At 42.6% G+C, this 15594-nt stretch overlaps 1 protein-coding gene across 1 annotated transcript; it reads right to left on the reverse strand.

Annotated features, from left to right (window-relative positions):
* Nucleotides 1–399: 399 nt before the first annotated feature.
* LOC144479247 (acidic mammalian chitinase-like) lies at nt 400–15320 on the reverse strand. Its single transcript, XM_078197916.1, has 10 exons — nt 15297–15320; nt 15009–15210; nt 14702–14758; nt 14131–14281; nt 12809–12933; nt 11449–11575; nt 11147–11329; nt 5206–5322; nt 2809–2947; nt 400–652 (listed from the first exon to the last, which is right to left on the reverse strand). The coding sequence occupies exons 2-10, from the start codon at nt 15083–15085 to the stop codon at nt 414–416; spliced, it is 1215 nt and encodes a 404-aa protein (XP_078054042.1). The 5' UTR covers nt 15086–15210; nt 15297–15320; the 3' UTR covers nt 400–413.
* Nucleotides 15321–15594: the final 274 nt, after the last annotated feature.

Genomic DNA, 15594 nt, shown 5'->3' on the forward strand with positions numbered 1-15594 from the left:
AGAGAGATTTAATAGAAATGTTCAAAATCATCAGAGGGCTGGGCAGAATAGGAAGGGAGGAAAAGTTCCTGCCATAAAAGGATCAAAAACGTGAGGGCACAGATTTAAGTGATTTGCAAAAGAAAGGAAATGTGATGCTAGAAAAAGCTTTTTTCACACAGCGACAAGTTGGGTTTGTATGTTGCACTGCCCAGAAGCTTGGGGGAGGCAGGTTCCATTCAGGCATTCAAGAGGGCATGAGATGATTATTTGAATAGAAGCAATGTGCAAAGGTACGGGGAAAAGGGAAGGGAATGGCATTGTCATGATGCTCATTTGGAGAGCCAGTGTTAACAAGGTGGGATAAATGATCTCTTTCTACATGGTAACAATTCTGTGATTCTGAGTAAGCAAGCTTACCTTCTGCTTTCTCATTACGGCCAGTTGCAACAGTTACAGGAAGAATCAAAGACCAATCCAGTGACGCAATTCTTCAGGTAGGTCACTCCATCATCACATTGATAAAATTTGCTCCTGCTCTTTGGATCAGCATAGATACCATTCGTCTTGCCAGCACAGAACCCACTTCCGCCAATGCCACCTCCACCGCCTCCACCAGGGGACCGTGTAGGAGGAACAGCTGGTGCCAATGTTGTCTTAGATGGAACACAACCTAGCAGAAAATAAAATTCACTATTTCATTGCTTGCTTCAAAATTAGTAGCAGACAAGATAAACATTGCAAAGTAAGTAGCTGTTGCTTCATTGAGTCAGCCTTTTGGCTAAGATCAAGCATCAGATTAAGCTCCAGATCAGGTGAAATACCTTTTCTTGTCAGCTTGGACCTTGTATGTCTCTCTTTTGGGGACCATGGATTGGATTCAATTTAAATTTGGTTTTTGGAGCAACCAAGGTCACGGATTGAGAGCTTGCCCTGTCCACTCTGCACATTGCCTTAGTAATTTTAAGAATGGAGTAAAAAAATGCTCTTAAATTCTAAGGTAGAAGTTCCATTCATTATGGTATCAGGAATGAACTCTTTCGATATTCAGTTAAATAAATACTACTGAGCAAATCTTGTAACAGAGCCAATTCTGTCTGGAGTTTATTTGTAAGAGAGCAAATTTTGAAGTGTAATCTAATTATAGTTTTATTTTTGGTCAAGTTGCACAAAATGTTGTTGAACTCTAATAAAAAGCAACTTAATAAATTTGTATCACAATATGTTATCTTATAAATCACACATCTTCAATTTATTTAACTATCAATGCATACTGAATGCAACAACCAATACAGATTCTTGACTTAGCCTGTTACTATTTTCATGAAGATGTGTTGTATAAAATGTTAAGTTAAGATGTCATCAGCTGGACATTTTTGAACAGGACATCTTTCCTCTGCAGAGGACACTGGCTTACAGCAGGTGCTATGTTTCATTTGCAAAGGACACTTTTTTTTCATATGGAGACCGGGAGATCTCAGTGTGAGGTCCCATGATCCAGCTCTTGGGTAATAAGATACTAGATTTTAATAGTCAAAGAGAGGCTGTGCCAGGGGGAACTTTTGGCGAAAACTCTTTCATCAAAAGCTGAGTGGTTTGTGATTTGGAAAAACCCAGCAGAAGACCTTATTGCTGCAAACCAGGAGTCCTAAAGGGAGAATTCTGAATCTAAACCAAAATCCCCAGGGAAAAAGCATGAGGAACCAGCAGCTACTGTGGATCAGAACCCTTGAGCCACAAATAAGTTTCCAGACACTATGGACGGGATTTTCCACCCACCCCAAGACCGGAAAATCCCGTCCAAGGTCAACGGACCTTTGCCTGGCCCATGTCCTGCCAGCTATGATTCCTGTGGCAGGCGGGACGGGAAAATTCCATCCCATGTTTATTTTTCTGCCTGAGTCATCCTTATCACTTGGTCAAGCTTTTAATATCTGATATTCTGCAGAGACTTACTTCTACTTTGCATGCTTGTTGGGTGGGTGTATTGGATTTTGTGTGTTATAGGTTGGTTGGACTGGCTGTGAAATGATTGATGAGACATTGATATGTCCAAAACCAAGACTAGCTTATTAGATTTAGGTGAACAGTATACAGATGTACAAATCTAGATATGAAGGTAGAAACATTGTCACTCGTCGACTATTGGGCATGTGTGTCTCGCATCATCATTATGGCCAGTGCGTTAAACTTTACCACCCTGCAGTATTTGAAAACGACATTGACAAATGCAACCTGGTAGCTGCTGTAAGCTAATGTCCTTTGATTTGCGAAAATGTCCTTTTCAAAGAAGGTTAATACTGCAGTATGTGTGTTGTTTCTGCATTAGTGACTTTTTGGCCATATTTTTTCATTTTAAACATTTGGTTAGCAATTTTTACATCTTTACCTGCGTAGGTTTTAGCAATTAAACTCACTCTTTACTTGTTAACTTAAGGGAACTGGTTGGCTTATTTCTTGCACTTAGCTATACACAGTTCAATTATATTAAATGGGTAATAGTACCCCTCTTTCAAATTCCAGCTCTTGAATATGAGTTATTACTAATTTAGTACCGGAACAAAGTGAGTAACCGGTTCACCCCTGCATCCTGGATCATAACAACATGTTCCGATATTCCACTGCACATCACATCCGGTTTTAGGAATATCATTCTTGTGGAGGCTGAGCAATATTCAAGTAGTCACATTTCTGTGGTTCTCACAATGTTGAAATTAAAATATATTCAAATACTCCAAATAATTGCTCAGTTATAATAGTTATTAGCTGCTGACCATGTTGACTTTGTGGCAGAAACAAATAATCAGATCCAAGAATCGTGATATTTACCGGTAGAAATTCCAAGCCCAGTGTGCAGTGCACCAATGAGAGGATAAGGCCCTTCGCCGCAGAAAGCACCAGAGAAATCATCCATAGCAATAGTCCACACCATGGCTCCTCCAAAGTTGTTCTTCACCACAAAATCGGCCTAAAAGTAAAGCAAAGTAAAGTAATTAAAAAGTGAAGTAAAGTAAAAATAGAGTAAAGGAAAGTAAAAGTAAAGTAAAGTTTATTTATTAGTCACAAGTAGTCTTACAATAACACTGCAATGAAGTTACTGTGAAAATCCCCTAGTTGCCACACTCCGGCGCCTGTTTGGGCACAATGAGGGAGAATTTGGCATGGCCAATGCACCTAACCTGCACATCTTTGGACTGTGGGAGGAAAGCGGAGCACCCGGAGGAAACCCACGCTGACAGGGGGAGAATGTGCAAACTCCACACAGATGGTGACCCAAGCCGGGCATCGAACCCAGGTCCCTGGCACTGTGAGGCACCAGTGCTAACCACTGTGCCATCATGCTGTCCCATTACAAAGGACCTTGTTCACAATTTTAATTCACAAATTCTTGTTTGCAAGTAACTGTTACGCAAATATAACTTCTGCTCCCTCAGGTTCAGTGTTGGGACCCTTGCTTTAACTCATACATCTTAATGATGTCAACTTTTTTGTACAGGGCACAATTCAGGCCTCAAAAGGCCATAGGCAGGTTGGTGAAATGGGCAGACAGGTGACAGATGAGGTTCAATGCAAAGTATTGGAGGGAATGAACGAACTGATTCTTCTGAGACCGTATAGAACTTCACAAAAACGGCTTTATTCAACATGCATGAGGGAGAGTAGGACTCAGAGCTTGCTTCCAAGCTACTCTGCTAATCATTGGTTCTTACACATTCTTATACCCTTTTTTATGTTACAAAGCATTACGTTTATATTAGGTCATCATATTGTTACTTTGAATTGGTTACAGTTCTGTTTTGATCACATTATGTGAATCCATTGTCATGTGTGCTTTAACTTTAATTGTTTTCTGGACATATGCTATCTAACATTTTACAATGTCAAAGTGTTTTGTTTGTCAAACCGATTTCGATGGTGTGTTAATTGTCCCCATATCCTTTAATACTTTATTAGTTTTCCAGAGGCACAATGGATCCTCTAGACATTGTGGAGCCCTGATAAGTGATATCAATTCTCTTATTGTTGCTGTAACCTCGGAAAGATCTCACCTGGGGTGTGACTGTTTAGTGCTGTCAGGGATGTAGTTATTTGTAATTTGTCATGTGTCTGCCTGCAGTGAGTATAGATACTACAGTCAGGCTGTCTGTTTAACCCTTTACATTCATTCCTCACCTGCTGCAGCCCACACTCCATGCGTTTGCCCTACTACACAGAGAAATGTGAAATAATTCACTCTAATTGGAAAAGCATGGAGCAAAGGGACACTGGTGTATGTGTGCTCAGATCATTGAATGTAGGAGGACAGGTTGAGAGAGTGGTCATTAACACATACAGTATCCTGGGCTTTATTAATAGGTGCGTAGAATACAAGAACAGGAAAGTTATGTTGAACTTGCATAAGTCACTAGTTTTAGCTGGAGTGTTGTGTCTGGGCATCGTACTTTCAGAAGGACTTGAATGTTTTAGAGAACGCGGAAACGATTAACAAGAATGTTTCCAGGAAAGAGGAACTTCAGATCTGAAGACAGACTCGGGAAGTTAGGATGATTTTTCTTCGGGAAACGAATGCCATGAGCATTCAGGATTCAAAGTCATGCTGGATCTGGGTAGAATAAATAGGGGGAACCTTCCACTCATGAAATGATCAAACATTAGAGATCCTAGATTTAAAGTAATTTGTATCAGAAGCAGAATTGAATTTAAGAAAATCTTTTCCAAGCAGCAAGTGGTTAGGCTCTGGAATGTACTACCAGCTTATCTACAAAGAGGTGAGTTGACAGAAGTGTGAATTTCTCCCAGCACTCCTGTGTAAGAGGCTGCATCAAAAGTTAAAATGGTAGTTCAAACACACCAAAGCCCATCTCATCCATAATGCACAGTCCAACAATTGTGTGTGTATATAATGGTCTAAGGTTACTGTTCGTCAATTGATCGATCTACCAACAAGATTCTAATGCTGATTGCAATAAACAAGCTGGCCATTCTTGCCAGTGGGGTTCTCTGGTCCCACTGGTGGCGCACCCCCTACCACGGGTTTCCCGGCAGCACCGGGTGGCTTCAATGGGATTTCCCATTGACAGCGGCAGAAACAGAGAATCGTGCCGCCAGTAAATGATGCACCGCCTCCCGCCGCCAAGAAAAACGCTGAGGGGCGACCAAAGAATCTCACCAACTGTATATGACAATAAATATTGCGTCAAATAAACATCAGTTTATCAAAGTTACCTTGGCTGCAACGCTTTTCACATTATCATATCCAATCCATTCATGGCTATTATAGGCATATGGAACCATCTGTGGAGCATCCCATGCTGCATTGCCAGTTTTCAAAAATAAGCAGATCTGTGAGAAGAGTGAGGCATTAGCTTTCAAATCATCAGTGGTCACAAATCATCAGTGGTTTGCAATGCTTTCAGTGTACACTGACAACCTTTCTCACTTCATATAGCTTTCATCTTTTAATCAGATAACATTTTCTGTAAATTGCATTCCTCAAACTGGGGGGCATTGTTCTTTATTGCTGCTGAAAAAAAATATTTTTTTATTCGGCAGTGCAATGTTCCTCTTGCAGTATGTTTGAGGTGAGGGACGCCGTCAGTGTCCCTGCTGATTACACCTGTGGGAAGTGCACCCATCTGCAGCTCCTCCAAAACCGTGTTAGGGAACTGGAGCTGGAGTTGGATGAACTTAGGATCATTAGGGAGGCAGAGGTGGCCACAGACAGAAGCTTCATGGATACAGTTACTCCAGGAAAGGAAAATAGATGGGTGACAGTGAGAGGGGCTGGGAGGAAGCAGTCAGTGCAGTGATCCCCTGTGGTCATTCCCCTTAGCAACAAGTATTCCGCTTTGGATGCAGTTGAGGGGGACGACATACCAGTGGTGAGCCGCAGTGAGCGGATCTCCAGCACTGAGTCCGTCCCTGTGGCTCGGGAGGGTAAGGGGGAGAGCAGGAGGGCAATAGTTATTGGGGACTCGTTAGTTAGAGGGATAGATAGGAGGTTCTGTGGCAGCAAAAGAGACTCGAGGATGGTATGTTGCGTACCGGATGCCAGGGTCCGTGACGTCTCGGACCGTGTTTTCCAGATTCTGAAGGGGGAGGGGGAACAGTCACAAGTTGTGATACACATTGGTACCAACGACATAGGTAAGAGAAGGGACGGGGATTTAAAACAGGAATTTAGGGAGCTGGGCTGGAAGCTGAGAGCCAAGACAAAACATGTGGTCATCTCTGGTACGTTGCCGGTGCCACGTGATAGCGAGTTGAGGAACAGGGAGAGAGTGCAGTTAAACATGTGGTTGCAGGGATGGTGTAGGAGGGAGGGTTTCAGCTACGTGGATAATTGAAACACATTCTGGAGAAGGTGGGACATGTACAAACAGGATGGGGTGCACCTGAACCAGAGGGGCACCAATATCCTGGGAGGGAAATTTGATACGGCTCTTCAGGGGGGTTTAAACTAATTTGTAAGGGGGGTGGGAAAAAGAATTGTAGTCCGGAAGTCAGTGTTGAGGGTAGTGAGGTATTGGGGAAGGTATCAAGGTCAAGGGTGGGTACCAGTAGACAGGAAGGTGGGTTGAAGTGTGTCTACTTTAATGCAAGGAGCATCCGGAACAAGGTAGATGAACTTGGGGCGTGGATTGGTTCTTGGGACTACAATGTTGTGGCCATTACGGAGACATGGGTAGAACAAGAACAGGAATGGTTGTTGGACGTTCCGGGGTATAGATGTTACAGTAAGTGTAGGGAAGCTGGTAAAAGAGGTGGAGGAGTAGTATTGTTCATCAAAGATAGTTTAACGGCTGCGGAAAGGCACTTCGAGGGGGATCTGCATGCTGAGGTAATATGGGCTGAAGTTAGAATTAGGAAAGGAGCGGTCACATTGTTAGGAGTTTACTATAGGCCCCCAAATAGTAATAGAGATGTGGAGGAAGAAATTGCTAAGCAGATTATGGATAGGTGTGAGGGTCACAGGGTAGTTGTCATTTTTAGCTTTCCAAATATTGATTGGAATCTTTGTAGGTCGAATAGTTCGGATGGGACAGTTTTTGTGCAGTGTGTGCAGGAGGGTTCCCTGACACAATGTGTGGATAGGCCGACAAGAGGTGGGGCCACATTGGGTTTGGTACTGGGAAATGAACCAGGCCAAGTGTTAGATTTGGTTGTGGGAGAGCACTTTGGAGATAGTGACCACAATTCGGTGTCTTTTGTTATTGCAATGGAGAGGGATAGGGCCGTACGGCAGGGCAAGCTTTATAATTGGGGGAGAGGTAATTATGATGCGATTTGGCAAGAATTAGGGGGCATAAGATGGGAACAGAAACTGTCAGGGAAAGGCACTAATGAAAAGTGGAACTTTTTCAAGGAACAAATACTGGGTGTCCTTGATAGGTATGTCCCTGTCAGGCAGGGAGGAAATGGCCGAGTGAGGGAACCATGGTTCACAAAAGAGGTGGAATGTCTTGTAAAAAGGAAGAGGGAAGCTTATGTAGGGATGAGGAAACAAGGTTCAGATGGCTCGATTGAGGGTTACAAGTTCGCAAGGAATGAGCTGAAAAAGGGGCTTAGGAGAGCTAGGAGGGGGCATGAGATGTCCTTGGCGGGTCGGATCAAGGAAAACCCCAAGGCTTTTGACTCTTATGTGAGGAATAAAAGAATGACCAGGGTGAGGTTAGGGCCGGTCAAGGACAGGAGTGGGATTTTGTGCATGGAGTCAGTAGAGATAGGCGAGGTGATGAATGAATACTTTTCTTCAGTGTTCACCAAGGAGAGGGGCCATGTTTTTGAGGAAGAGAAGGTGTTACAGGCTAATAGGCTGGAGGAAATAGATGTTCGGAGGGAGGATGTACTGGCAGTTTTGAATAAACTGAAGGTCGATAAGTCCCCTGGGCCTGATGAAATATATCCTAGGATTCTTTGCGAGGCAAGGGATGAGATTGCATTGCCTTTGGCTTTGATCTTTGGGTCCTCACTGTCCACGGGGATGGCGCCAGAGAACTGGAGAGTGGCGAATGTTGTTCCTCTGTTTAAGAAAGGGAATAGAGATGACCCTGGTAATTATAGACCGGTTAGTCTTACTTCGGTGGTTGGTAAATTGATGGAAAAGGTCCTTAGGGATGGGATTTATGACCATTTAGAAAGATGCGGATTAATCTGGGATAGTCAGCACGGATTCGTGAAGGGCAAGTCGTGCCTCACAAATTTGATTGAATTTTTTCAGGAGGTAACTAAGTGTGTTGATGAAGGTAGGGCAGTTGATGTCATATACATGGATTTTAGTAAGGCGTTTGATAAGGTCCCCCATGGTCGGCTTATGATGAAAGTAAGGAGGTGTGGGATAGAGAGAAAGTTGGCCGATTGGATGGGTAACTGGCTATCTGATCGAAGACAGAGGGTGGTGGTGGATGAAAAATTTTCGGACTGGAGGCAGGTTGCTCGCGGAGTGCCACAGGGATCAGTGCTTGGTCCTCTGCTCTTTGTGATTTTTATTAATGACTTAGAGGAGGGGGCTGAAGGGTGGATCAGTAAATTTGCTGATGACACCAAGATTGGTGGAGTAGTGGATGAGGTGGAGGGCTGTTGTAGGCTGCAAAGAGACATAGATAGGATGCAAAGCTGGGCTGAAAAATGGCAAATGGACTTTAACCCTGATAAATGTGAGGTGATTCATTTTGGTAGGACTAATTTAAATGTGGATTACAGGGTCAAAGGTAGGGTTCTGAAGACTGTGGAGGAACAGAGAGATCTTGGGGTCCATATCCACAGATCTCTAAAGGTTGCCACTCAAGTGGATAGAGCTGTGAAGAAGGCCTATAGTGTGTTAACTTTTATTCAGTAAGAAGTTTAACAACACCAGGTTAAAGTCCAACAGGTTTATTTGGTAGCAAAAGCCACACAAGCTTTTGAGGCTCTAAGCCCCTTCTTCAGGTGAGTGGGAATTCTGTTCACAAACAGAACTTATAAAGACACAGACTCAATTTACATGAATAATGGTTGGAATGCGAATACTTACAACTAATCCAGTCTTTAAGAAACAAAACAATGGGAGTGGAGAGAGCATCAAGACAGGCTAAAAAGATGTGTATTGTCTCCAGACAAGACAGCCAGTGAAACTCTGCAGGTCCACGCAACTGTGGGGGTTACAGATAGTGTGACATGAACCCAATATCCCGGTTGAGGCCGTCCTTGTGTGTGCGAAGTTCCGCACACACAAGGACGGCCTCAACCGGGATATTGGGTTCATGTCACACTATCTGTAACCCCCACAGTTGCGTGGACCTGCAGAGTTTCACTGGCTGTCTTGTCTGGAGACAATACACATCTTTTTAGCCTGTCTTAATGCTCTCTCCACTCCCATTGTTTTGTTTCTTAAAGACTGGATTAGTTGTAAGTATTCGCATTCCAACCATTATTCATGTAAATTGAGTCTGTGTCTTTATAAGTTCTGTTTGTGAACAGAATTCCCACTCACCTGAAGAAGGGGCTTAGAGCCTCGAAAGCTTGTGTGGCTTTTGCTACCAAATAAACCTGTTGGACTTTAACCTGGTGTTGTTAAACTTCTTACTGTGTTTACCCCAGTCCAACGCCGGCATCTCCACATCTTAACTTTTATTAACAGGGGGTTGGAGTTTAAGAGCCGTGGGGTTATGCTGCAACTGTACAGGACCTTGGTGAGACCACATTTGGAATATTGTGTGCAGTTCTGGTCACCTCACTATAAGAAGGATGTGGAAGCACTGGAAAGAGTGCAGAGGAGATTTACCAGGATGCTGCCTGGTTTGGAGGGTAGGTCTTATGAGGAAAGGTTGAGGGAGCTAGGGTTGTTCTCTCTGGAGCGGAGGAGGTTGAGGGGAGACTTAATAGAGGTTTATAAAATGATGCAGGGGATAGATAGAGTGAATGTTAAAAGACTATTTCCTCGGGTGGATGGAGCTATTACAAGGGGGCATAACTATAGGGATCATGGTGGGAGATATAGGAAGGATGTCCGAGGTAGGTTCTTCACTCAGAGAGTGGTTGGGGTGTGGAATGGACTGCCTGCAGTGATAGTGGAGTTGCACACTTTAGGAACATTTAAGCAGTTATTGGATAGGCACATGGAGCACACCAGGATGATAGGGAGTGGGATAGCTTGATCTTGGTTTCAGATAAAGCTCGGCACAACATCATGGGCCGAAAGGCCTGTTCTGTGCTGTACTGTTCTATGTTCTATGTTCTCTATGTTCTATTCAGTAATTGCAAATGGTGAGTAATATTATCCTTTATTAAAAGATAACCATCGATTCCTCACATTGCATCTTTCCAATCTGAGGCACTGAAGGAGCCAAAGAAGTGTCTGGACTTCATTCAATCACATTATAAAGAGATTGATTTAAAGAATAGCATCGACACCAGCTTCCTTACCTTTCCAACAATGTGGAAATCAGTCATGTGTTGTCACACGAACTGCTAAGGAATGGCTGTATTATATGTACCCAATAAAATGGAAATTCCTTTAGGGAGGGAGGTTGAGGATGTGAAAGGTTACATCCTCCACTTTCTCCTTGGAGTATTTTCCGAGACTGACAACAGTGGCCAGTGTAAGACAGTCAAACATCTTCCAATGATGGAGGGTGTGGCATTGTCTCTGTTCATCAGAATATGATGACATGTTTCAGCTCCTGTGCTGTTGGTACCTAAGCTGAGTGAAGCCATGTTTTGTGAGGCCGGCAGTGTCAGCAGGACCTTCATACATGGGATAGATGATCAACTGGGGGTGTCTTTGATAAGGATGTCAGAATGCACTGCCTGATTTCACACTGGGCCATCCTGGATACTTCCATCACTTAAAGTGCACAAGGGTTTTACCAATTTACCTAAAACTGTCAAGAGTTCCTTTCATTTGTGAAAGTCTTTATTGTGGCCATTTCTATACACAGGCACTCAAATCAGCATGAGCTTTGCTCACAACTGGAGGAACATGACATCTTTGCCCTGGTTGACAACGATGATGAAATAAAAATACATTCTAACATGTTACTTAATCTGCCTGAGGACGTTCATATGATTGAGGTAATCTCTCACAGCGAAGCTTGGTTTTGGTGGGGTGTCGGTCTCAGCACTTGGTTAATTTGTATTTGCAAATACAACATTTTATAGAATAAAGAATCTGCACCGGTATCAATACCTCATAATAGGACAAGGTTCCAGTTGCTCTGGTGTACTTGCCAGCTGGCCCAGGACCTCCAGATGGGGCTCCAACACCATGTTGGGATGTGCTTAGTCTGAAAGTATGGCCATATGTACCAACTCCAATGTTCAGTTTCTCTGGGGGAGCTCCCTGACTTTTCCAGTAATTCATTGTAAATGCCTACAGAGAAAAAAGAACATGAAAGTATTGGCTAGAAAGGCTTTGCTAGCCATCTGGCAGAAAAAGGTTATACACTGGAAATAATAAATATCATAGTTTCTATTTTTGTGAACACTTACCACATTAAAGTGAATGTTGACGTAGCGATTGTCATTTGGAAGAGGATAAAGGGGGCTATTTTCTCCAGTGTGGGTTCTCCCAGATCCAAAGTAATCGTATGTCATCACATTGAAAAAGTCCAAGTATCTGCATGAGGAGAGATCGGAGTTACACTGATATCTTTTTCACTAAAATAAATGGGAATTTTCAGGCTCATTAAAACAAATGAATTCTAACAATTACAAAATAAAAAGGGCATTGCATTTATCTAGGACTGTTCATGGTTCAGGATGTCCCAAAGCAGTTCACAGACGCTGAATTACTTCCAACATCCAGTCGCTGAGATGAACAGTCAATGGGAGTAATTTGGTTCTTCTGGCTGTGGTAGAAAAGGCAAGGTCTCCACAATTCCAGATAACCATAGGCTGCTCTCCCGTTTGAGGGGGAGAGCTGACAGGTGGTGCTTTAATCTGAGGATCACCACACCTCAGGCGAAGGGCAAGGTTGAGAAGAAAGGGCCTTCATGAATAATCTCAGCCGGTTCGGGAATTGAACCTAAATGAGGGGCATAGACAAGGTAGATAGTCAGTATCTTTTCCCAAAGGTAGGGGAGTCTAAAACTAGAGGGCATAGGTTTAAGGTGAGAGGGAAGAGATACAAAATTGTCCAGAGGGGCAATTTTTTCACACAGAGGGTGGTGAGTGTCTGGAACAAGCTGCCAGAGGTAGTCGTAGAGGCTCCAGTTATTCCAGTTGAATTTGACACTTGGAAATTTTTGGGGTTAATTCCAGCCAATATCTTTGGGATTCTCTGAAGCTGTTAAAAGTTGCACAAATTTGTTTTGTACTGCTCACTTGCTTTCACGTTTTGCTTTCTCAGCATTACCCAAGTTGTGAATACAGCTTAACCGGGTCATTCCCAGTCAATAAGAGAAACTATTCAGCCCAAAGCCATGCAAGAAACAAAGCCCAGACTTGAGTACATGAATTCAACCTCACTTTAAAGAACAAATAACAAAGAACAGTACAGCACAGGAACAGCTCTTCGGCCCTCCAAGCCTGCGCCGATCACGCTTACCTATCTAAACAAAGCGCTTATGTCCCTCTATTCCCCATTTGTTCATATGCCTATAAAGATAAGTCTGAAATGTTACGAACGTATCTGCCTTGACCACCTCACTTGGCAGTTCATTCCAGGCCCCCACCACCCTCTGTGTAAAGTTTTTCCCCCGTACATCTCCACTGAACCTTTCCCCCCTTATTTTGAACTTGTGCCCCCTTGTAATTGTCATTTCTGCCCTGGGAAAAAGCTTCCAACTGTTCGCCCTATCTCTCTTCACCTCCCCTGCACTCTGTCTGTGTGATTAACATGGATACTTACTTTCCAAGTTCAGGAACCTCATAGCTCATTTCAATGATGCCCATCCCAGCAGACACCGCAGCTGAGATCAGCAGTCTGGATTTTCCAGAGCTTTTTGCCTCAGCTTCGAAAGCTGCCAACATTTCCTAGAAGTTGAAATGAACAAAGTTTCTCTTAGCAACAGAATCGCACCAAATTATTTGACTTGATTTGGTTTGATGTATTATTGTCACATGTATAGGGATACAGCGGAAAGTATTGTTTCTTGCGTGCTATACAGACAAAGCATGACACTCATAGAGTACACTGGAACGACGAAGGTTGAGGGGTGACCTGATAGAGGTTTACAAGATTATGAGTGGCATGGACAGAGTGGATAGTCAAATGCTCTTTCAGAGGGTAGAAAAGGCAAGTACTCGGGGGCATAGATTTAAGGTTTGTGGGGAAACTTTCGAGATGTGCAAGTCAAGTTTTTTAAACAGAGGGTGATGAATGTCTGGAATGCGCTTCCCGGGGAGTTAGTGGGAGAAGGAATGATAGTGGCATTTAAGGGGCGACTCGACAAATACATAAATAGGATGGGAATGAAAGATACGGACTCCGTAAGTGCATGCGGTTTTAGTTTAGGTAAGCATGATGATTGGCGCAGGTTTGGAGGGCCAAAGGCCCTGTCTCTGCGCCGTACTATTCCTTGTTCTTTCTCCATAGGGGAGAAGGAGCGGAGAGGGTGCAGAATGTAGTGTTACAGTCATAGCTAGAGTGTAGAGAAAGATCAACTTAATATAAGGTAGGTCCATTCAAAAATCCGATGGCAGCAAAGAAGAAGCTGTTCTTGAGTCAGTTGGTACGTGATCTTAAATGTGGGGTTTTAAACACAGACTGAAGAATTATCCAGCTTCAAAGGAAGAAAGGATAAGTGGCTTACAATAATTTACCAAATCATGGTCAGAGGTAGGGCGAGGTTTAAATGAAACCCAGATCAATAGTTGTTATTGCACAGCCGCCAGGACTGTGTTGAATAAGTATGCCATTAAATTACTTTGTGGTGTAAATTCATATGTTTCATGTTTAAATATTCCATTTTCATCTTTCGCAAATTCTGAGAATTTTTTTTTTAAACCTTTCTTCCTAAGTGTGTATTAATAGAGGGTAAGTTGCAGATTAGCCATGATCTCACTGAATGGCAAAACAGACTGGAAGAGCTCAGTGACTTGTCCCTGTTCCTATGTTCTGTGTTCTCGGTGAGGATCTGGGAGGAAATTTAAATTTACAAACTGGGATTGAAAGGTGCTTTATTTTAGCTGATAGACTGAGCGCATCCTGTGAAATATGTTTTCTCCTACCTGTGCCAACAAGGTGAAGCGATGTTTGTTTTGTGTCTCAGGATATTCCCAGTCAATATCCAAACCATCAAATCCGTAACGGCGGAGGAAGGTAATCACAGACTGGATGAAAGTTTGGCGGTTTTCTTGGGTGGAAACCATGGTGGTGAACCTGGAGCAGAGAGCAGAGTACAGTGTTAAACAATGTCAGAACTGGAGTATTTTGCTTTCCAAACTTTACAATTTCAAAATATACAAGGAAAGCTGTGGTATGGTGTTGCATTGTTGCTGCTCTCGATAGTCAGTTGAATAAGTCTTCATTGGGTGTATTAACTTAAATTAAGTCTTTGCAAAAATGATGCATTAGTTCTTGTCAAATATCATCTTCTAAATAATGTTTGAATTATGTTTTACCAACAGCTGAACATTGTCACAGTATGCTCATTAACAGGTAATCTATATATTTATCTAAAACCATAATGTAAACTTTTCCAAAAATACTTTGTTGATCTTAGTGTATTTTATATTATGAGAAATAGTAAATAAAGAAGCACATTTCACCCAATACGATAATAAAATATTTTCATCTTACTTCTGAGTTCCAAAGTTCCAGCCTCCAATGGACAAAAGTGTTTTAAGGTTTTTATTTCTGTTGAAAAAATGAACAAATTGTTCTTTTAGAATAAGTAACATAAGCAAATGTATTTATTAACATAACAGGAACTGCTAAAAATCATTATTGTTCCTCTCTTTTTACTGCTTTCTTCTTTTGGTGCTAAATTTTAATTGCACAAAGAAATCTCAATGCAGAATACACATTGTTGAACGGAATATACAAAGGACTTCACACCACATTTAGCATTGCAGGTACTTTCTCGATATTTATAGAATAATCATACTTGTTTTTAATGCTGTTGAATGAGTGGTAGAGAATCAGATCATTTGCATCAAGGATGGAGATTTTATTTTCCTTCATCCCAGCGAAAGCGTAGATCAGATGTGTGCACAAGCAGGGATCCACATCCTCGACCTTGAATTTCCCCGCTCCTGGTCTGTACTGAGCCCAGCTTGTAAAGTAACAAACCAGTCTGAAGGCAGAGCCTGAGAGTGAGGAGAAAGGATAATCAGCACTGAGCCTCTACTCATTGCAGAAAATTCAAAATAGTTTGGAAAGCACAAAGACTCACCCAGTTCTAGGCACGCCAGCAAGACCACCGCTGTAATAAAGAATATAGGAGAAGTGTTAAAATGTGATCAAAATATGCTGAAAGGTTTAAGGGTTCACCACAATGTTATTATAGAGTGAATAGGAACCATTAAGAATCAATCCTTGGTCAAATTCCTTTCCTCAGCTATTGGCTGCCCTTTGGTGAGATCGACAGACATGGGGGTCAGGATCTACACGTACATTGATAACACCTGGCTCTACATTGATAACACCTTCCCCTCCTCTGCCTCTGTACTTCAGATTAACCAGTTTGAGAC

Source organism: Mustelus asterias, chromosome 25, assembly GCF_964213995.1.
Source record: "Mustelus asterias chromosome 25, sMusAst1.hap1.1, whole genome shotgun sequence".
Classification (NCBI taxonomy): domain Eukaryota; kingdom Metazoa; phylum Chordata; class Chondrichthyes; order Carcharhiniformes; family Triakidae; genus Mustelus; species Mustelus asterias.

Excerpts from the sequence above, each read along its gene's own strand:
- LOC144479247 (XM_078197916.1), bottom strand. The coding sequence starts at position 15,085 with ATGAAGGAAAATAAAATCTCCATCCTTGATGCAAATGATCTGATTCTC. Across the intron at positions 14,282-14,701 it reads TGGAACTTTGGAACTCAGAA|GTTCACCACCATGGTTTCCA; the intron begins GTAAGATGAAAA and ends TCTCTGCTCCAG. Across the intron at positions 11,330-11,448 it reads TCAACATTCACTTTAATGTG|GCATTTACAATGAATTACTG; the intron begins GTAAGTGTTCAC and ends TTTTCTCTGTAG.